The 23,769-nt window shown below is 38.5% G+C and overlaps 1 protein-coding gene across 1 annotated transcript in view; it reads left to right on the top strand.

The window, feature by feature from the left end:
- Positions 1–19,721, top strand: part of LOC121385057 (atrial natriuretic peptide receptor 1-like) — a 48,553-nt gene extending 28,832 nt beyond the window's left edge. Inside the window, exons 16-19 of the mRNA XM_041515593.1 lie at positions 11,758–11,934; positions 17,085–17,222; positions 18,294–18,547; positions 19,653–19,721. Coding sequence (XP_041371527.1) covers positions 11,758–11,934; positions 17,085–17,222; positions 18,294–18,547; positions 19,653–19,721 — 638 coding nt within the window. The remainder of the gene's footprint in view (positions 1–11,757; positions 11,935–17,084; positions 17,223–18,293; positions 18,548–19,652) is intronic.
- Positions 19,722–23,769: the final 4,048 nt, after the last annotated feature.

Below are 23,769 nucleotides of genomic sequence, written 5' to 3'. Positions count from 1 at the left end.
GGAATATACAAAACGGGTTGTACAACTATTTTATTCCCTAACTCGTTCAGTGACATTTTCGTTCAACAGACGTTTAATGTCAGAGCATAACCTTACATTTGTTTGAAACTGTTACTAAATTGTATGGAACTGTTGCTATATTGAAACACATAGGTGTGTGCCGTATGTAATATACAAAATGAGACGGACAACTGTTTAATGTCTGAACTTACCTTGCATTTGTAATAGCCAAAACCTCTTTTTATATTTTACAATGTCGTAGAGACCTTTTTTATATACACAATATTGTTATCATTAATATTTTAATTATACATACTTGTATTATTTAACGATACTGTCTCTCATAATTCCATAAGGAATGGCTTATGTACTTTTATGTTTGTTTATTTTCTATATGTGTGATGTGCATATTAAGGTGATACGTTAATAAATTGTATGTATGTATGTATGTATGTATGTATGTATGTATATATGTATGTATGTATGTATATATGTATGTATGTCATAATTATGCATTGATTATTAACGGTACAAATGTGTGAGACTGATAGATGTTGAGCCTAAAAAACAACATAAAACAAATTCAACAACACCAACTTAACGAAACTTAACACACACACACACACACACACACACACACACACACACACACAGAGAGAGAGAGAGAGAGAGAGAGAGAGAGAGAGAGAGAGAGAGAGAGAGAGAGAGAGAGAGAGAGAGAGAGAGAGAGAGAGAGAGAGACACACACACACACACACACACACACAAATACAGACACACACACACACACAGACACACACATACATACAGACACACAGACACACACACACATACACAGACACACACAAAGCAAAAGACAAAAAACCCCACCCACTCCAAGCAAACAAAACCCACATATTCACTCAAAAAAAAAAAAAAAAAAAAAAGAAATCTATATAATTAACTCCATATAATGACCGCTGTTATCATCCAGTAATAGCAGATTACGTTCATCGATACACAGACAGACGCACATGCATATAATTTATTAACGTTTCACCTTAATAAGTTGGAAATAAAAGAACAAGGCGGTATAACATCGATCTATGCTTAGCGTAAAAAAAACATATCCCCTGGTACCATCTCTGATTGGACAGTTATTCGTGAATGGATACATGTCTTCATAACTGTCTTCGTTCCAGCCAGTACACGACGACTGGTATATAGTCTTTGAGAGGAAACCCGCACCATCCCACAGACAGTATAGCACATACATGTACTACGAATTTTGATATGTCAAAATTACCAAATGTCTCACATCCAATAGCCGATGATTAATAAATCGATGTGCTCTAGTGGTATCGTAAAACAAAATAAACTTTCATAACGATCTTAAGAGTGGCAGTCCTCCTAAATGCTGAAAAGGAATGCATCGTCCTGGTGAGTAGTCCTAGACACTGATAAAAGGAATATCGTGTTGCAAGTAACAGTCATACATGCTGATAGGGAATGCATCGTCCTGGTGAGTAGTCCTAGACACCGATAAAAGGAATATCGTGTTGCAAGTAACAGTCATACATACTGATAGGGAATGCATCGTCCTGGTGAGTAGTCCTAGACACCGATAAAAGGAATATCGTGTTGCAAGTAACAGTCATACATACTGATAAGGAATGCATCGTCCTGGTGAGTAGTCTTAGACACTGATAAAAGGAATATCGTGTTGCAAGTAACAGTCATACATACTGATAAGGAATGCATCGTCCTGGTGAGTAGTCTTAAACACCGATAGACACTGATCATAAAGATAAATGCATCGTCCTGGTGAGTAGTCCTAGACACTGATAAAAGGAATATCGTGTTGCAAGTAACAGTCATACATACTGACAAGGAATAACGTTCCGTGTTGTGGCAGTCCTTCTAAGGACTCACAAGGGACGTAGCGTCCTGAGAGTGGCAGTCCTCACAAACCTGAAAAAAGAATATATCACCCTGGAGAGTGGCAGTCCTAAAGACTGAATAGAAATGTATCGTCCTTGGCGAATTGCAGTGCTAATAACTGATAAAAGTGTAATATTTTCCTGAGAAGTGGCAGTCCTCTTGGGTCACCACTTGACAGGGTTCACGTCCTTATCAAAACATACTTTGTGTTGATAAATATTTTAACACCACCCTCCTCACAAATAATGGCTTTTATCATTCAGATTGCATAGAATGTAATTTTTGGTATCCTAGATATGAATTTGATGAATATATTGTCATTATTAAAGGCATACTGTCACAGATTTAAGAACCTTATTTCTCTAAAAATGGATAATAAATGAAAATTACATTAATATTTGGAAACCAAATCTAGCTATCACATCATCTTAACTGAACCACGATGGAGTGTCCATGTCAACCCTGTTGACAATATTAGTTTTTTGAATTATAGACCATTGCCATAATTCAATTATTTTTACGAAATATCATTAATAAGTGGAGTATGGTGGCTACGTAGATGGTTGAATAAAGTATATTTAGGGACAAATCAAATTTATATATGTTTAGGTAATACTTTGTTAGGCTATTTAATAGGTCAGTGCTCTGTGACAATATGCCTTTAAGTCATTTTAAAATAAGTCCTAGAATATTTATCACGACCCATCCCGGGGATAATGACTCTCTCCCGGGTTTTTATTTTTTTATTGGCAAACAATTGTTTTGTTCTTTAAACATATATGCTTCGCGATAGGCGGTATTTCCAGTGTCCTGAAAATATATTTTAAAAATATTTAATCACCCCAGCCCCAGTTTTGAAAACACAAAGTTGCATGAAAATCAACATTTAATATATAATGACCTTGGTCAATAAATGTTACAATAGTAGTTGTAATAAAATTAGTTTTTACTTTAAAAAAAATTATATTACATTTTATTACCATGCTTTTAATATGCTTCGTTGATTGTTAATTATTTCCTTCGGAAAGGCAATACTATATGTATCATTTATCACTGAAATAAAATTTCATTCTTCTGGGTGTTAACATTTATTATTGTTACTAACAGTAACATGAAACACGTGTGCAGCACGGGGAGAGGCTCGCCAGGAGCGAGACCACTGAACAAGCATTCCCCTTTTATTTTGGTTTCGAGACCAAGCAAAGGTTTGTGTGGCTTATGGGTTTTTTTCTTCTATTTTTGTTTTTGTTTTTTGTTTTGGGGTGGGGGAAGGGTGGGGGTGGGGGAAGGGAGTATCCCAGTGGCAAAGCGCCCGCTTGATGTGCGGTCGGTTAAGTGTCGATCCCTGTTGGTGGGCCCATTGAGCTATTTCTCGCTCCAGCCAGTCCACCACGACTGGTACATCAAAGGCTGTGGTATGTGCTACCCTGTCCGTGAGATAGTGCATGTAAAAGATCCCTTGCTACTAATGGAAAAATGTAGCGGATTTCCTCAATAAGACTATTTGTCAAAATGTTTGTCATCCAATAGCCGATGATTCATAAATCAATCAGCTCTAGTGGACTTTCTATTCTTTGCTACCAGTTTTCATGTTAAATTGGTTTCCACGCACGCCTTACACACGGTAGTACTAAACCAAATAACATCCGACTGTGTCTATGTTCGAGCTACGCATAATTTTATATAGAGCAGTCCACACGTTCTGCCATCAATGAGGTATGTGACAGAGTGTTGTCAAATATTTAGTTTTATCTGGGCAATACATGTATGCTATTTTATTTCATCTGGTACCGCTGTGTCAAGTAGCCTTGTCCTTGAAATATGTATGGGGTGTATGTATGAGCCATGAAATGTTCTACTTCCTTCAGTTAATACTCTGAGGGAGGGGTTGTAGTACTGATATTTATGGGTCACATTTTAATTGATATATTGTATATATGTATCACAGTATCCACAGAAAAACGTGTCTGCTATTTTAAAAAAATATATTTGCTTGTTAACTGACATGTAGAAAAAGATGTATGTAAGCTTACCATAAAAATGTGGAATTTTCTTCATGCGCGGTCCATCTAGGATCGATCCCCGTCAGTGGACCCATTTAAGTTATTTCTCGTTCCATCCCACAGACATGAAAAACATGTAGCAAGACTATATGTCAAACATTACCAAATTATTGACATCCAATAGCTAATGTTTAATAAACCAATGTGTTCGAATAGTGTCGATGAACAAAACAAACGTTTTTCTAATTTAAAGGGACATTCCTGAGTTTTCTGCAAGTTTTAAGACTAACAGAGACTTTTTGATGACTGTAATTACATATCAAATATATTTTTCTGCAGAAAATATTAGTGGCTGTATATTAAACGTTTTGACGGAACATGCTCTTATTTCTTTTCGCCTGTGGCGATATTATTTGTTTTACAGGGCCGTGTGCAGTCCCAATATGCACTTAGACTAGTTGGGCACTTTGTTACGTAATACCTCCGCGCGACGGTGGTCGAGCTGTTCCCAATACACACCCAGACCAGGTGCGGAGGCCATGTGGCCAGTAGTTACGTAATACCTCCGTGAGTTCTGTTTTACGACCTTGTATTCCGAGCAAATGGCGACATCTAGTCTGACCAACTAAGAAAAATATTCCGTTTTTGTCGCTGTGGAAAATTCACATGATAGGGAGAGTGCCGCGATGTGCCCCCAGGCGATATTCGGTTTTTGCAATAAATAGATAGGATTTAGAAATATCGGGGAGAAACAAAAGGAAGGCTCACATGGAACGTTGTCCGTTTGGACTTGGTAAATATATATTTTTCTGCTCTGTTGTATAACCTTGATGTGATTGATGTGACTTTAAATATTTTAATACTGTATTATACCAATATTATTTAGACAGTGTTTCCGGTAAACTGACGAAGTAAATTGTAGGCTTCACTGTCTAAAATTATTAAAGCTTAACCAGTCATCCTAGAGGACCTAGGCAAACTGTAGGTTATTGTCTTTATTGTGATAGGTACCAGTATTAATTCTGTATTACAAGGTTACTGAATGAGTAGTTATGGGTTAATTAAAAATTAACCAGTTAGGAATAGAGTTGTAATTCCTTTATTAATTAAGTTCCCCTGGCAGCGTTTCTCAATTATCACACGTGTGTGTGTTGTATCACGGTGAAGTGATTAGAATATTGTGTAAACTAGACACCTAGTGATTAACTAATTAAGTGATTAGTTCTGGGTTGTTATTATTATTGTTGTTGTTAACTAATTAACTGCGGCAAATATATTTTCTCAGCTTAAGGTTAATACAGATTCCAAAGTGTATTGTGTTTTGTTGTGTTTTCTAGTGAACTAACATGCTATATTATATATACTTTATATAAGATCTTATCTCTGATATACCTAGAGCCGAGCCACTCAGGTATACACTGCCCGATACAGAGAGATCTAATGGATATACAGTTAGGAGAGATATTTGGATAATCGTGTTTCATTCAATTACGGGCATTATAAGATCCCCGTGACAAACGTGTTTCTAATCGTTCTAATATTTGTAAAAGGTTAAATTTGATTTTATTTCCTAAGAAAGATTTTTTCGTACCTACGAAATTATTTGAAGACAAAATCCAGTTTGGGCTTCTTACAAATATTAAGACGACCAGAAACACATTGAATATACAGATACTGATATTCTAAACAAGAAAATAATTTAATGTGTTAATTTAATCGTAGAAATATTTTATTTGTCGGAAACATCTTACAATGCAGCAAACTCGGGAATGTCCCTTTAAACAGACCTTACGACGCCGGTAGTGAAGTAAATTGCGTCAATATTTCTATATCCTCCCTTGTTTTATTCTGGGGGCGTGACGTAACTCAGTGGTACAGCGCTCGCCTGATGCGCGGTCGATCTAGGATCGATTCCCGTCGGTGGTCCCATTGGATTATTTCTCATTCCAGCACTCCGCAACTGGTGTAACAAAGGTCGTGGTATGTACTATCATGTCTGTGGGATGGTGTATATAAAATACCCCTTGCTGCTAATCGAAAAGAGTAGTCCATGAAGTGGCGACAGCGGGTTTCCTCTCTGAATATCTATTTGGTTCTTATCCATATGTCTGACGCCATACAACCGTAAATAAAATGTGTTGAGTGCGTCTTTAAATAAACATGTCCTTCTTTCCTTCCTTCCCTGTTTCATTCAGTAAATAATACAAATGGACAGCCCAGGGGCCCTATTTTCAAAGCCATCTTAGCGCTACGAAATCGTAAAACCGTCGTAGGTTGTGACGTCACTACAGCGCACGCCATAGTGACGTCATAGCTTACGATGATTTCACGATTTCGTAGGCTAAGATAGCTTCGAAAATATGGGCCCTGATAGCAAACGCTGTATCCTAACCGACAGCGTGCGACACGACACTATTTATATCCTGACCGGCCTCAGTGGCGTCGTGGTAGGCTGGTAGGTAGTGGGTTCGGATCCCAGTCGAGGCATGGAATTTTTAATCCAGATACCGACTCCAAACCCTCAGTGAGTGCTCCGCAAGGCTCAGTGGGTAGGTGTAAACCACTTGCACCGACTAGTGATCCATAACTGGTTCAACAAAGGCCATGGTTTGTTCTATCCTGCCTGTGGGAAGCGCAAATAAAAGATCACTTGCTGCTAATCGTTAGAGTAGCCCATGTAGTGGCGACAGCGGTTTTCCTCTCAAAATCTGTGTGGTCCTTAACCATATGTCTGACGCCATATAACCGTAAACAAAATGTGTTGAGTGCGTCGTTAAATAAAACATTTCTTTCTTTCTATTTATATCCTAACCAGACGCGAACATAACGGCAGTGTTCTTTTTAAAAGTGTCATCAACAGTTGAAACCGCCAAGTAAAAGGTGTTTGATTAGTTAACAGGGCCGTACCCTCCGGGGGGGCAGGGGGGGCAGCTGCCCCCCCCCCCCGAGAATCTTGTCTTTTTTCTTCTTTTTTATATATTTCCAGTAATAGCATAGAAATGTTTAATCTTTATAGTATGTTAAAAATTATTTATAAAATTTAGTGCCCCCCCATGGATTTTGGTCAGGGTACGGCCCTGGTTAACATATGTTTGTCGCTCGTATCGCGCTACAAAAAATAGAAACAATTCCTATAGGTATTGTGTCGCGCGCTCGACTACATCAATCTGTCGCGACATACGCGTGCGGTTAGGTGCAGCAACTGAAATCAATGGTTTCTAAGAAAAAAATCGATTTGGATGCAGCTTTAGACATGTGCCCAGTAAAATCTTAATATAATATAATATAATGACAAACTTCAAATTAAAAATTAAATGAAATCAAACACATGGGGGATGTGATATCTTCGTTAATTAGTCACTGGTCTAAAGCCACTATTGGATCAAGAATTAGACGCAGGGTATAATTAATTGAAATAATTCCGCATGTATTGCGTAAATTATTGCGATTCAAGGTAATACTTTGAGCTCAGATCCGGTCTGATACTTTCAGGCAACTAAATGAGTATTTGTTTAACGACACCTGGGTTCGTTTCGTTTCACTTATACTTATTGTCGTGCTTACATCCAATTAAAGTTCAAGCACGCTGTCCTGGACACACACCTTAGGTATAAAGGTTGTCTGTCTAGGACAGTGGGTTAGTGGTTAGTTTCTCAGTGGTTAGTGAGATAACAGTCGATATAATGGCCTTTGGTGGTTAAAACAAAATGTTTTTTTGTTTAACGACACCACTAGAGGACATTGATTTATTAATAATCAGCTATTGGATGTCAAACATTTGGTAATTTTGACCTATAGTTTTAGAGAGGAAACCCGCTACATTTTCCCATTAGTAGCAAGGGATCTTTTATATGCACCATCCCAAACATAGGATAGCACATACCACGGCTTGATATCCGTCGTGGTGCACTGTCTGGAACAAGAAAGAACCCAATGGTCTCATCGACACGGATCGATCCCAAAACGACCACACATCAAGCGAGCGTTTTACCACTGAGTCGTTGAAGTCGCTATAAATGGAAACCGGTTCCGGAGGGCGAACCCATTATAAGAGCTGCACGGTACACCTCAATATCAATTTTGAACAATTTGTATCGCGATATTTTTCTAGAGCACTGTTATTTTGCGCTTGTTTTTTTTGTACGTGTTTTAGTGCAGACGTATTATATTTTTAAACAATAACTACCAGTTTAAGAAAAGAAACAATAGATTCACTTGTACGGACGAATGGTTGACTGTTGTATCATTTTATTAAAGGGACATGTCTGAGTTTGCTGCAATTTTTAAGATGTTATCGACTAACAGAGACTTTTTGACGATTGTAATTACATTTCTGCATAAAATATTAGTGGCTGTATACTATACGTGTTTTTGATCGTTCTAATAATAGTACTAGGTTAAATTTCATTTTATTTCCTAAAATAATTTTTTCGTACGTATAAAATTATTTGAAGACAAAATCCAGTTTGGGCTTCTTACAAATATTAAGACGACCTGAAACACATTGTATATACAGACACTGATATTATAAATTAGAAAATATATTTAATATGTAAGTTTAATCGTAGAAATATTTTATTAGTCGGAAACATCTTACAATGCTGCAAACTCAGGAATGTCCCTTTAATGTTATACAAAATGTGCATGAAATTATAGCACTTTATAAGTTTTAATAATTAAGAACTGACCTTCGCAGTATATTGTGTTACGTATCGCAATTCAGGTTCCTCGTATATCGCAGTAAGAAACGTTTGGCGATATTCATCACTAGAACCATTGTTTAACCTCTACACCAATAAGACTGATCAAAGTTTGTTTCCATTATTTTATTTTGTTCAAATTAGAACTGATTTTTTGGTCTCAGCTTGGTCCCTTATTAGTAGCAAATAAAAGAGATGTTGTCGAACTGGTCTTAAGCAACATCGAAAAAACCGCACCAATTGTGTTGTCCAACTCTCTCTCTCTCTCTCTATCTCTCTCTATCTCTCTGTATCTCTCTCTCTCTCTCTCTCTCTCTCCTCTCTCTCTCTCTCTCTCTCTCTCTCTCTCTCTCTCTCTCTCTCTCTCTCTCTCTCTCTCTCCCTTTTGTCGTTTTCGTTATCTCTCCCCCTACCTCTCTCCTCTTCACTATCTCTCTCCCCTTCACTCTCTCTATCTCTAAGTCCATTATATAATCTAACATGATTGGAATATTAATTTCGTCAGATCATTATAATCTGCATAGAGATCGCAGATAATGTCGTGGTGATATGTATAAGCTACTCAACGTTCGGGGAGTCCAGTGTTAGAACAGGCTCATGTAGTAGGTGTATTCTTCCTGTTAATATAGAACATCTATAAGTATATACAGACACAACTCTGACAGAGTTTATTTAGCCGGGTAGGCTATCAAGATTCTCTTTTAAAGGTAGGGTAATTTAATAAGCTAGTTTTTTCCTTTATTTTGTCCTTCGTCTTCATCCCCCCCCCCCCCTCTCTTTCTCCAACCTCTCTCCAACCTCTCTCTCTCTCTCTCCCTCTTTCTCCAACCTCTCTCCAACCTCTCTCTCTCTCTTCTATTTATCTCTCTTCTCTCTCTCTCTCTTCTCTCTCTCCCCCTCTCTCTCTCTCTCTCTTCTCTCTCTGGCTCTTTGTCTTTCTCTCTCTCTCTCTCTCTCTCTCTCTCTCTCTCTCTCTCTCTCTCTCTCTCTCTCTCTCTCTCTCTCTCTCTCTCTCTCTCTCTTTTTCTGACTATCTGCCTCTTTTCTCTCTCTCTCTCTCTCTCTGTCTCCTCCTTTCTATCTGTGTGTCTTACTATAATATATATTTGTAATATATATTTTGTCATAATTATGCCTGAACGTTTGTCTGTCCTTATATATATGGAATGTCCCCGTAGGATTACACCAAAAGGGAAATGGGTGCGCATTTTGATGAAGGAAATTGGGCGCAATTTTGATGGTCGTTCTAAAGAATAAAAGGTAGGGAGCTACGTATAGGTTTGGATTTTAGTAGGCCTAGAGTAGCTCGTTAATTAGGACCTGCGGATGATGAGGTGTCTCCCTAGGTTGCCCGTAGGGCCCTTAGAAAGGGCCTGATCTCTTCCGATCGTGGCATGACAACCCAGGGGAGACTCGACGCAATTGAACAATGGAATGTATATATTGGATTGGGGGAAGAGGGATTCCATTTCTTTGCAATTAGTTGTCATTGTGTTTTTAACTGTATCTTAATCCACATGTATATATGTATGTGCTCAAAAGGCCAATTGGCATATTGCAATACGGTATCTGCGTTTCTGAATATATATGTATGTATGCCCACAAATGTCGGGAATTAACGTGCTTCTATCAATTTAATGTTCAAACACGCTCGTTGCGAGCACGATTTCTGACTAGAGCCAGAAACTGTACTCGGAACGAGAGGGGTGGAGGAGTGTTCAAATAAAAAAGTAATAAAAGTTAAAAACGTTGTACAGATGATTAGCTAAAAATACTTAATTGATAGTTAAATAAACTTTATTTACAAAGACGTTAAAACGGGTTTAAACAAAGGGTTGTTTCTGAATAGTTTGTTTTTAATGAATAAGGATATGTTTGATTATTTTTGTATTGTTACAGACATGTTTCTTGTAGTTTCGTGCGTCCCTGCTTCACCCTATATATTCATCATGGCAAATTTTGTGGGCCACTCTTTAGAAAATTCGGGTTCCGTCCCTGAAATTCGAATAACATTGTTTTAATAGTTTGTGTTCAGTGATGTATACGAAGGTCATGTTGCATGTATACGAATATCATGTTGCATGTGTCTGAAGATCATGTTGCATGTATACGAATATCATTTTGCATGTGTCTGAAGATCATGTGTTTTTGCGGACATGTTTCTTGGAGATTCCTGGATCCTGCTTTTACTTCCCTGCGCCTCACCTTACACATTCACCATGGCGAGTTTTGTGACCCCTCTTTAGCAAATCCTGGTTCTGTCCCTGGCATTTGCTATTTTGTGGGGGCGGGACGTAGCCCAGTGGTACAGCGCTAGCTCGATGCGCGGTCGGTGTGGGATCGATCCCCGTCGGTGAGCCCATTGGGCTATTTCTCGTTCCAGACAGTGCACCACGACTGGTATATCAAAGACCGTGGTATGTACTACCCTGTCTGTGGGATGGTGCATATAAAAGATCCCTTGCTGCTAATCAAAAAGAGTAGCCCATGAAGTGGCGACAACGGGTTTCCTCTATCATTATCTGTGTGGTCCTTCACCATATGTTTGACGCTATATAACCGTAAATAAAATGTGCTGAGTGTGTCGTTAAATAAAACATTTCTTTCTTTCTTTTTTGTTGTTGTTGATATTTTGTTCTGTGATGTATATGAATGTATGAATGAATGAATAAATAAATCAATCAATGAATGTATGAATGAATGAATGAATGAATGAAATAAACACGAAAATAAGTTCAAATGAATTAATAACAACAGTTTTTGTTTTGTTTAACGACACCACTAGAGCAGATTGATTTATTAATCATCGGCTATTGGATGTCAAACATTTGGTAATTTTGACATATAGTCTTAGAGAGGAAACCCGCTACATTTTCCCATTAATAGCAAGGGATCTTTTATATGCACCATCCCACAGGCAGGAAAGCACAAACCAAGGCCTTTGATATACCACTCGTGGTGCACTGGCTGGAACGGGAAATAGCCCAAATCGACATGAATTAATGAATACAGCAAATACATTGTATGTGTGTGTGTGTGTGTGTGTGTGTGTGTGTGTGTGTGTGTGTGTGTGTGTGTGTGTGTGTGTGAATATTTTGTGTTTAATTATTAAAGTTATGTTTCTATGGTTACAGACATGTTTCTTGGAGTTTCCTGGATCCTACTCCTGTCATTCCCCTGTGTGTCACCCTACACATTCACCATGGCTATCATAGTCCCTCTGAGCGGACCCAAGAGAATGAGCATGACAGACGTGGAGGCAGCAGTCAACATCACCATTGACAGATTGTCCAGAGATCCTTCCCTCTCAGGTACACAGAAAACATATACTAAACATTAAAGGGACAGACCCCAGTTTCAGCCCGTGAAAATTAACACTAAGTTTAGTTAAAGGGACAGACCCCAGTTTCAATCCGTGAAAATTAACACTAAGTTTAGTTAATCTACAAACCTGTAACACACTTGGATAAAGTTACAATAGAGTGAAAGAAGAGTCTGTGACGTTAAAACCGGAAAATATCCTTTAAAAATAGACTAGAACTCGAATCAATAACCGCTACTTCTCAGAAAAGAAAGCATTTTGTGATATTAAAAACAACAGAATAACCAGAAACACTTCGGTTCTACGGAAATGGATAATCTAAACAATAAAATATAAGCAGTGTTTTATTTCAGTGATCACAAACGGCTCTAATAGTGAAAACTATGCTGTAGTTATTAGAAACAAGGTTATGTCCCTTTGGGTCTCAAATAGACTGGGTATGCGACGCGAACAGTTCGGCTATTTTTTCTTTTCTTTAGAAATAAATTAGTTTCATTGAAAGCGTGCAGACTGGATGCGTGCGTCTGCAAAACACATGAGGCCAGCCGAATTGAAATAATCATATATATACTCTTCAAAAAAATAGGGGAACTCTTATAAGAATTTACAATTGCCAAAATTGTAAGGTATATTAGTGTGGGGAATGGTTATATGATAATAGTGAATTAACTGGGCAAACATTACAACCGGTAGTTCAGTATTACAGTAGGTTTTATGACCATCAAAGGTCTTGAAGGACGATTGGGGTCAGAAGTGAAATTTGAAAGTTGACGTTTTGTGTCAGTAAATCGCAAATTCAAACAATAAAAATGACTAAAAACAAAACAATAACAACTGTATGATCAACAGAATGAAAACGATTGATAGAAACAATATTCCACAGTGATTAATGGACCTTCCTGGAAATGGTCAAAGTCGAGAATGACACCCCACGCATGTGTACGGGGCAACTGCGTGACGCACGTTCAAACTATGGAATGTGCTTCGGTGTGTTGATAAACAGACCTGAATGTTCTTTACTAGGATGTATGTGGTCAAAACGTATGTTCTGTCTAATAGTTGATATTAATATTAATATTTCAAGTTCCCTACTTTTTTTTAAAGAGTATATATGCCCAAAACGCAAGCCGCAAAGGCAACAATCGAACTGCACGCCCGGGCCGCATCCAGTCTGTCTTGAATTTTGTAAAAAAAAGTAAAGTTTATTTTATTTAAAGGGACATTCCCGAGTTTGCTGCATTGTAAGATGTTTCCGACTAATAAAATATTTCTACGATTAAACTTACATATTAAATATATTTTTTGTTTGTTTAGAATATCAGTGTCTGTATATTCAATGAATTTTTGGTCGTCTTAATATTTGTAAGAAGACCAAGCTGGATTTTGTCTTCAAATAATTTCGTACGTACGAAAAAATAATATTTTAGGAAATAAGATGAAATTTAACCTAGTACAAATATCAGAACGATCAGAAACACGTTTAATATGCACTCACTAATATTTTATGCAGAAAAATATATTTGATATGTAATTACAATCGTTAAAAAGTCTCTGTTAGTCGATAACACCTTTAAAATTGCAGCAAACTCAGGAATGTCCCTTTAATGACGCCACTGGAGCACATTGATTTTTTTTATCTTATCATCGGCTATTGGACGTCAAACATATGGTCATTCTGACACTGTTTTTTAGAGGAAACCCGCTGTCGCCACATAGGCTACTCTTTTACGACAGGCAGCAAGGAATCTTTTATTTGCGCTTCCCACAGGCAGGATAGCACAAACCATGGCCTTTGTTGAACCAGTTATGGATCACTGGTCGGTGCAAGTGGTTTACACCTACTCATTGAGCCTTGCGGAGCACTCACTCAGGGTTTGGAGTCGGTATCTGGATTAAAAATTCCATGCCTCGACTGGGATCCGAACCCAGTACCTACCAACCTGTAGACCGATGGCCTAACCACGACGCCACCGATGCCGATTGAGTTTTGTTGCCATTGGTAAAATGTTGCTGACTAAAGGCTCATATAGATTGAATGAGGCGCGAACGTGCGGTCTGGCTAAAATATAAAATCGAAATACGTTAGTTTCAACGAGAGCGTGTAAACTGAATGCGTGCGATACGTCTGCAACACGCATGCGGCTAGCCGCATTTTCATTTCAACTTATTTTCGTGATTATATCCAATTATTGTTCAAGCACGCTGTCCTGGGCACATACCTTCTCAGCTGTCTGGGCTGTCTGTCTAGGACAGTGGGTTAGTTGTTAGTGGTTAGTGAAAAAGAAGAGGGTGTAGTGGTTTTACACCTACCCACTGAGTCGTTAAAACTTGCTCTGGGAGGGAGCCGGTACCGGGCTGCGGACCCTGTACCTATCAGCCTTAGGCCCGATGGCTTAACCACGACACCACCGAGGCCGGTACCAGCCGCTCTGAATGGTGCTTATGATGTGTGTGTCCAAAACGCAAGCCGTATACGCATCGAACACAACAAAAGATCGCGTACAGCCTACATATGAGCTTTAAAGGGACATTCCTGAGTTTGCTGCAACTTAACCAAGTAGAAACATTAGAACGATCAGAAACACGTTTAATATGCAGCCACTAACGTTTTATGAGGAAAAATGTACTTCATATGTAATTACAATCGTTAAAAAGTCTCTGTTAGTCGATAAGATCTTAAAAATTGCAGCAAACTCAGGAATGTCCCTTTAAGAAATAGAACACTAAAATTGTGTCCGTTAGATACCATCTATCTTACAACTTGTTGCTTAAAAACATATCAAACTGGCTTTCGTTCGTTAGATACGTATTAAAGCAACTCTAATTGCCACTTATTAAGGGACATTCCTGAATTTGCTGCAATGTTTAAGATCTTATCGACTAACAGAGACTTTTTAACGATTATAATTCAATATCAAATATATTTCCCGAGTTTGCTGCATTATAAGATGTTTCCGACTAATAAAATATTTCTACGATTAAACTTACATATTAATTTATTTTTTTGTTTGTTTAGAATATCAGTGTCTGTATATTCAATGTGTTTCTGGTCGTCTTGATATTTGTAAGAAGCCCAAACTGGATTTTAGGAAATAAAATGAAATTTAAAGTAATACAAATATTAGAACGATCAGAAACACGTTTAATATACAGCCACTAAAATTTTATGCAGAAACATATATTTGATATGTAATTACAATCGTTAAAAAGTCTCCGTTAGTCGATAGCATCTTTAAAATGTCCCTTTAAACAAAAAACTATATTTAGTTGAGGCGGGACGTAGCCAAGTGGTAAAGCGATCGAGTGATGCGCTGTCGGTCTAGGATCGAAACCCGGCTGTGTACCCATTAGGCTATTTCTCGTTCCAGCTAGTGCACCACAACTGGCATAGCAAAGGTATGTGCTATCCTGACTGTGGAATGGTGCATATAAAATATCCCTTGCTACTAATGAAAAAAAAGTAGCTTGTTTCCTCTCTAAGACTATGTGTCAAATTTACCAAATGTTTGATATCCAATACCTAGTGGTGTTGTTAAACAAAACAAATTAACTTTAATTATATTTAGTACGTATTTGTAGTCGTTATAAATGGGGGCTGGATGTAGCCCAGTGGTAAAGCGCTCGCTTGATGCGCGGTCGGTTTAGGATCGATCCCCGTCGGGAACAATGGTGTCGTTGAACAAAACAAACTTCTTCGTTATACATATGTATTAGTGGGAAGCATCTTGTAATGGCAGCAAACACTTTGGTGTTTCTTTGCTTTGACACCACTACAGCACTTTGGTTAATTAATCATCGGCTATTGGATGTCAAACATCCGCTGCTTTTTTCCTAATGTAGCAAAGGATCTTTAATGTGCGCTTTCCCATAGACAGGGAAGCACATACCACGGCCTTTGGTCAATTGTGGTGCACTGGTCGGAAAGAGAGAAAAAAAAAATGAGTTGAACGGACCTCTCGAGGTGGTTCGATCCTGCGACGCAAGCGCTCAACCGACTGAGTTAAATCCAGTTTGGCATCCAGTTGCGTTTGATTAATTAATAAAGGTACTCTAGTGGTTTTGTTAAGCAATGATGATGATTATAACGATGACGATGATGATGATGATGATGACGACGACGACGACGACGATGATGATGATAACGATGATGATGATGATGATCATGATGACGATGATGATGATGATGATGACGACGACGATGATGCTGATGATAACGATGACGATGATGATTACGATGATGATGATGATGACGACGACGATGATGATGATGATGACGACGATGATGATGATGACGACGATGATGATGATGATGATGATGACGACGACGACGACGACGATGATGATGATGATGATAACCAAAAAACAAGCCAAACCAAAGAAGGCAAAAAAACACTAATAATAATAATAACTAAAAATCAAATCAAACGGGGGGAAAAAACCCAGAAAAAAAACACAGAAAAAGAAAAAGAACAAATGTTAAAGAACAAACGTTTGATGACGATGATGACGACGATGATGACGACGATGATGATGATGATAGCGATGATAATAATAATAACAAAAAATCAAACCAAACCAAAACAAGACCAAAAAAGAAAAGAAAAAAAAGTATTAATGAACAAATAATGATGATGATGATGATGATGATGATGATGATGATGATGGTGATGATGATGATAATGATAATAATAATAATAATAATAACAACCAAAAACCAAATCAAACCAAAAAATACCAAAAATCGAAAAAAGAAAAAGAAACCTAATAAACATTTGATGACGATTATGATGATGATGATGATGATGATGATGATGATGATGATGATGATGATGGTGATGGTGATGATGGTGGTGATGGTGATGATGGTGATGGTGATGATGATGATGATGATGGTGATGATGATGATGATGATGATGATGATGATGATGGTGATGGTGATGATGGTGATGGTGATGATGGTGATGGTGATGGTGATGACGATAATAATAATAATAATAATAATATCCAAAAACCAAACCAAAACAAAAAAAACATCAACCCAAAATCGAAAAAGAAACCTAAATAAATGATGGCTTTGAAAAACAAAAAGAAAAACAAAAAGAGAACAAATGAACGTTTAAACTTTATTATTTATTTCAGCCCTATTGCTTGCTGGACATGACTTTGACTACATCGTGAGAGACTCGAGGTGTAACCGAGGTGACGGACTGTACGAGTTTACCGAGATGGTAACCCATCAAATGAAGGCAGGATCGCACAAAATACATGTCGTCATAGGTAAGTCTGTAATGGAGGTAACCGGACTCGGTGGCGTCGTGGTAGGCTGGTAGGTACAGGGTTCGCAGCCCGGTACCGGCTCCCACCCAGAGCGAGTTCTTAAAGGCTCAATGGGTAGCTGTAGGGCCACTACACCCTCCTCTTGCTCACTAACCACTAACAACTAACCAACTGTCCTGGACAGACAGCCCAGATAGCTGAACTGTGTGCCCAGGACAGCGTGCTTGAACCTTAATTGGATATAAGCACGAAAATAAGTTGAAATGAATGAAATGAAAAGGAGGGAAGGAAGGAAATGTTTTATTTAACGACGCACTCAACACATTTTATTTACGGATATATGACGTCGGACATATGGTTTAAGGACCACACATATATTGAGAGAGGAAACCCGCTGTTGCGTCTTCATGGGCTACTTTTTTCGATTAGCAGCAAGGGTTCTCTTATGTACACCCTCCCATAGATGGGATAGTACATACCACGGCTTTTGTTACGCCAGTTGTGGAGGACTGGCTGGAACGAGAAATAGCTCAATGGGGTCACCGACGCCATTAAAGACGTAGCCCAGTGGGAAAGCGCTCGCTTGATGCGCTGTCGGTCTAGGATCGAACCCCGCCAGTAGGCCCATTGGGCTATTTCTCGTACCAGCTAGTGGTATATCAAAGGTTGTGGTATGGGCTACACTGTCTGTGAGATGGTGCATATAAAAGATCCCTTGTTACTAATGAAAAAAATTAGCGGGTTTCCTCTCTAAGACTACATGTATATGCCAAAATTACACACACACACCAATTTTTTTTGACATCCATTAGACGGAGATTAATAATGTATATGAAAACTGACATCTGACATTTTTCAATCTTCAAGTTGTAAATTATATTTTTGCAATATTCATCGTGTGATGATGTATGTGGTAAACATTGTTGCCTAGTATAGTCGGTGAAATTGTTCAATCTTCAATTGCTAAATTATATTTTTGCAGTGCCCATCGTGTATTAATGTATATGAAAACTGTATTGCCTATTCTGTGACATTTTTCAGTCTTCAATTATTAAGTTATATTTTCACCAGGTCCATCTTGTGATGACGTCTGTGAATCGGTTGGGTTGCTAGCTAGTCGGTGGCATCTTCCCGTTATCAGTTTCGGGTGCTGGAGCGATAATTTATCAAATCGGGACGAATTCGCAACGCTTCTCAGAACGACAGGAAGTTTCGGTGAGATCGGTTTCTTCGTGAGGAATATCATGAAATTCTTCAGCTGGGAACGCGTAACCTTGGTAACGGGGCCACAGTCAGCGTGGCTCTCAGCAGTGGTCAACATATCGGTAAGACTTGACATTATGTTATGTTGGGATATGTCATCTGGGATAATTTTCTTTGTTATTATAAAATTTAATTCTTCACAAGCGTACGATGCTGGGAATCAGGGGATCAACAGCCCAACACAGACCCATCCACACACCCACCCATTGCTGGAACAAATGTTCACATTCAGGCAAGCCACCCCCCTCTAAAACACACACACACACACACACACACACACACACACACACACACACACACACACACAAATAAAAAAATAAAAATGGAGAAGTTCGTGAAAAAATAGCATGCAATTCCATCATTCTAGTCCTATTATTAGTTGTAACCGACCTCGGTGGCGTAGTGGTTAAGCCATCGGACTACAGGCTGCTAGGTACTGGGTTCGCAGCCCGGTACAGGTGTAGCAGGCTCAAACCACTCCCCTCAGATTTCACTCAAGAGTGATTTGAGCCTAGGTTCAAACCACTCTAGAGTGATTTTAGCCTAGGCTCAGATCACTCCCCTGCCCGGGCTCATTTCACTCCCCTCAGGCTCAAATCACTCCCCTCCAGGCTCAAATCATTCCCCTCTCTAAATTACGAGTATAGCTATTTAATACACGGCCATTTAATTTAAAGTAAGTGCACTATTATCTAGAATGACATCGGCATTGCAATTAATGAATAAAGGAAAGGAATACACTTGCATTATGACACTTTATTTGTATTATTTGATAACTATTTTACTGACTGCATGCCTGCTGTGGATGAAAGGGATAGTATTTTTTTAAGGACTAATTATCTTTTAATACTTTTATGATCTTCTAGGCTCATTTCACTCCTCTATCTAAATTACAAGTATAACTATTTAATACACGTCCTTCTAATAGTAGCGTCTTCAATTCTTAAATTAGTGGTAACTAGTGAGTTATTAGGAATAAGTAATTGCATATTTGAGTACATCGCTTAGACAAATGTAAGCAGTTTCAGGTAAACAAAATAAATACTAGTTTGTCAATTAAATACCAGCTGTTACTTATAATAAGCAAAGGAGGACATTGTTATTGTTTACATTGTAACTCAATTTATACGTTGTCATAGTTATCTTCCGAGAATATTTTTTTTGCAGATGATTAAACTTGGTGAAAAACAGTTTGTGTTGTTACGTGTAACTGTCAATATAAGGAATGCCGTCTGAATCGACTTGCTTTATATTATGTCCTCATGGATGCAAGTGGGTTCACGAGAGCAGATTTTCCATAACACAGACTAACTTTAGCCTTAACACAGACTAACTTGTGGGGTTATTTTCAATGTTTTCACGAACACAGGTAATGGAAAATAGACAATGAGGTCAACATGTCAGAAAGCATACATTTCAGATTTATATATGACTACATTACACGATTAAAGTGTTCATTGTAATTTGTGAGGTATATCATACAGTTAGAGTCCATGAGGGGTGGCCAGAGTAACCCTGGAAGTGCTTGCTATAGCGTTCATCACCGAGAACTTGAACGACTTGTGAGCGGATTGTCCTATAGTGCTTTTCAGTTCCGCTTACTTCTTTGGAGAAACAGGCAGTTGCCGTCCCCTACCATCGTGTCAATTTTCGCTGGTAGTTTCTCTAGAGATCCGGGGGGTGATCGCTTTGGGAACCTTCCCTTCGGTTGCGCAATGTCCAGCTTTTGACACGCGAACTTCCACCAGGGAGCATCAGTCGGGACGAATGAGATGGGATTTTCTTCACATCGTGTGACTTGTACATCGGTGGATTCTGTTGTCTTTTCTTGGGGGTTTGGTGGCGTGCTAGATGCTGAAACCCTCGGCTTGTATACCTTCATGTTGGTGCCGTTAACCTTCGACTTCAAGACCTTAGAACTGTTTGTTTGTCTGACTTCGTACAGGCCTTGACCGACACTCTTTGTTACGATGTACGGTCCATTCCACGGATCCACGCTCTTGCCACCCTTCCGGTCTGCACGTCTGGAATTCCATATCAAGACAAGGTCTCCTTGCGTAAATGAGGTCTTCCTTGAATGGCGTTTCTGGTAGTCGCGCTGTTGGCGGTCCTGTGCCGTGGTGATATTGTCCGAGGCTGTTGGGTAAACAATATCCTGAACGTGACTAATCGACTGGAGACGAGCTTGCAGAGACATTGATTCATAATCCTCAGCGGGTTCCTCCATCTCTTCGTCTTGGGTGTCACCTACAATGTCCACGGGGAGGACTGCATTCCGACCATACATCAGATAGAAGGCACTAAACCCTGTAGACTTCTGACGACTTGTGTTGAAGGCGAACAGGACGCCAGGTAAAGCCTTCGGCCACTCTTCGTTCCTTCCTTCTAGCACCTTCAGTAGAGATGTCTGAATGGTCATGTTGTTTCTCTCTACAAGTCCATTCGCCTGGGGATGATAGGCACTGGTGATCCTTTGCTGTACACCAGTTAGTGCATGCAGTTCTTCTGAGACCTTGTTGACGAACTCTCTGCCTTGATCATTAATCTGGACTCTGGGTACACCATGTCGACATATAGTCTCATAGATGAAGACTGCAACGCTCTTCGCCGTTTTGTTCTGCAGAGGTTTCGCTTCAATCCACTTAGTGAAGTAATCGACCATGACCACCATACAGTTGTAGCCGTCGGGTGTCGTTTGTAGAGAGCAGATGTCAATTCCAACTTGCTTTCATGGCATTCCCGGAATCGGAACTGAAGTCATGTGTGGTGCTGTCTTCTGGAATCTAGTACTCGCCCGCTGGCATCTATCGCAACTCGACACGTGGGTCTTAACATCATTCTTGACACCAGGCCACCAAAACAGGCAACCAAATGCAGTTACTGTTTACCTGAGATTTAATTCTTTCTTCTTATGTATATAACATAGCACACATTTGTTGAAAAACGAAAATTATATTGAAAATTCATCAACCGTCCGTTTACGATTACATAAACTGGGCTCGTCAACTGGCTGTTTTTACTATATTTTCGATGCATATCTGTATTTGATACCTATGTCAACAGTGTTCTTAGTATGGATCGGAAAGTATGGGGTTTCCACCCTGGCCAAGACGTTGAAAAGATTCATTTACAATTTTGTAAAAAGTTACTGGGTGTACGGAAAGGGACATGTAATGATTTTGTATATAGTGAATTAGGAAGATTTCCATTGTATATTATTAGAAAACCAAGAATTTTTAAATACTGGATCAAACTACGTAATACTAATAACTGCATATTAATGGCTATATATGAGGAAATGGATCAGCTTGAAAATAATTGGTTAATGGGTGTTAAACAGGAACTAAATGCACTTGGTTTAAATTATATATGGAGTCTAACGGAAGTTGATAATAATACTTACAGTGCAATTAAGCAAAGATTGTGTGATGTGTTCAAGCAACAATCTTACAATAGAATAACAGCAACGTCAAAAGGTAATTTGTATAAATATTTATTAACTGAATTTAAATTGCAAAAGTTTAGACTCTGCGCCCATAAATTAAATATAGAATTTGATAGATACAGAAACATTGAAAGATCAGAAAGATTATTTACAGTATGTAATACAAATGAAGTAGAAGATGAGTACCATTTCATTCTACAATGTCCAAGATACAATGATATAAGAACACAATTTATAAAACAATATTATTATAAACGTCCAAGTGTTTTCAAGCTTATACAACTTTTAAGAACTGACAATAATAAAGATCTTAATAACCTTGGGAAATATTTACAACGGGCAAATAAGGTAAGAAATGAACTAGTGGAATAAAGACGTAATGCTAATAGAGTTGTACAATGTAGTGCATCATACATGTGTATCCCGGTAGCACCTCAAGTATTTAACATTTTCACTTATGTAATAACGACCTATATCTGTATGTGATATAAGTCAGCAGTACTGTGATACTTTGTATTATATATGTCTATAATGTTAAATCACTCTCCACCATTATCCTGTACATTATTGTGTACATATCTGTATACTAATATTATGCTATATTGTTTGTATGATGCTGATGAGTTGTAAAACTTAAGGCAATAAAAGGAACTTGAACTTGTAAATTAATATTCTGTTATCCTACATTAAGCAATTGTGCCTGATACAGTGTCTGTAGAGGGGATTAGGCCCTACCCACCTCACCTGTATTAGAATCACAACTCACAGCTTCAGTTGTTAACTGTTAACACCCTTTGGTAGATAAAACAATAAACGATTAGTCGCCATCGATTGAAGTTACATAAAACAATTAACGATTAGTCGCCATCAAGGAGAGCTCGTGTATAGACTGTGCCTGTTGAGTGAATTTTTGTGTGAATTATTTTGTTTGTGTTTTCCTTTATGGTTTACTAGAAAATCGAGACATCACTTTAAGCACACTTTAAACTTGAAAATAGTGTGTGCGTATTAATTTCGCGACATAAGGTTGGACGCGAACGACGCGAAATTTATACGCACGCATTTTTTTCACGGTTTACAGTACTAGGGGGAGTGATATGAGCCTGGGGAGTGATTTGAGCCTGCAAGGGGGGAGTGATTTGAGCCTGAGGGGAGTGATTTGAGCCTCCTACACCGGCTCCAACCTAGAGCGATCTCTTAAGGGCTCAAATGGTAAGTGTAAGGCCATTAAACCCTCTTCTCTCTCACTAACCACTAACCAACTAACAACTAACCCACTGTCCTGGACAGACAGCCCAGATAGCTGAGGTGTACCCGGGACAGCGTGCTTGAACATTAATTGGATATAAGCACAAAAATAAGTTGAAATTAGTTGTAATCTTTGTTAAAATGCGTGGTCATACGTTAGGAACCATTTGCAATTGTTTGGTTGTATAACGCATATATGAATAAAAGTAATGTTCAACTTTACTCCAGATTCTGGTATTTTCGTTTAATTCGAGAAAAGGTCAGCCTGACCTTTCACCCCACTCCCCCAAAACAAATATGGGAGCCCGTACGCCTATCTATATTCCGTTTCACAGGCAACACCTTTTCTCATGCTATAGAAATGACTACAAGTTATTTATTTCTGAGCCGATTGTTTTCTCAAATTGGACACACGGGTTTTTTTTCTATTTCTAAAATACTTTTACTTTTCTTTTTACGCCAAACAAAACTGACACTATTTACAAACAAATATTTCTCAAGGAGGATAGGACGGACTATAAATCTTGTTATAAAAACTGATATACTTCATTAGTCATAATAAAAAGAAAGAGGAGAAAAGAATAAAAAATA

Source organism: Gigantopelta aegis, chromosome 11 (genome assembly GCF_016097555.1).
Source record: "Gigantopelta aegis isolate Gae_Host chromosome 11, Gae_host_genome, whole genome shotgun sequence".
Classification (NCBI taxonomy): domain Eukaryota; kingdom Metazoa; phylum Mollusca; class Gastropoda; order Neomphalida; family Peltospiridae; genus Gigantopelta; species Gigantopelta aegis.
This window is presented reverse-complemented; position numbering and strand designations above follow the sequence as displayed.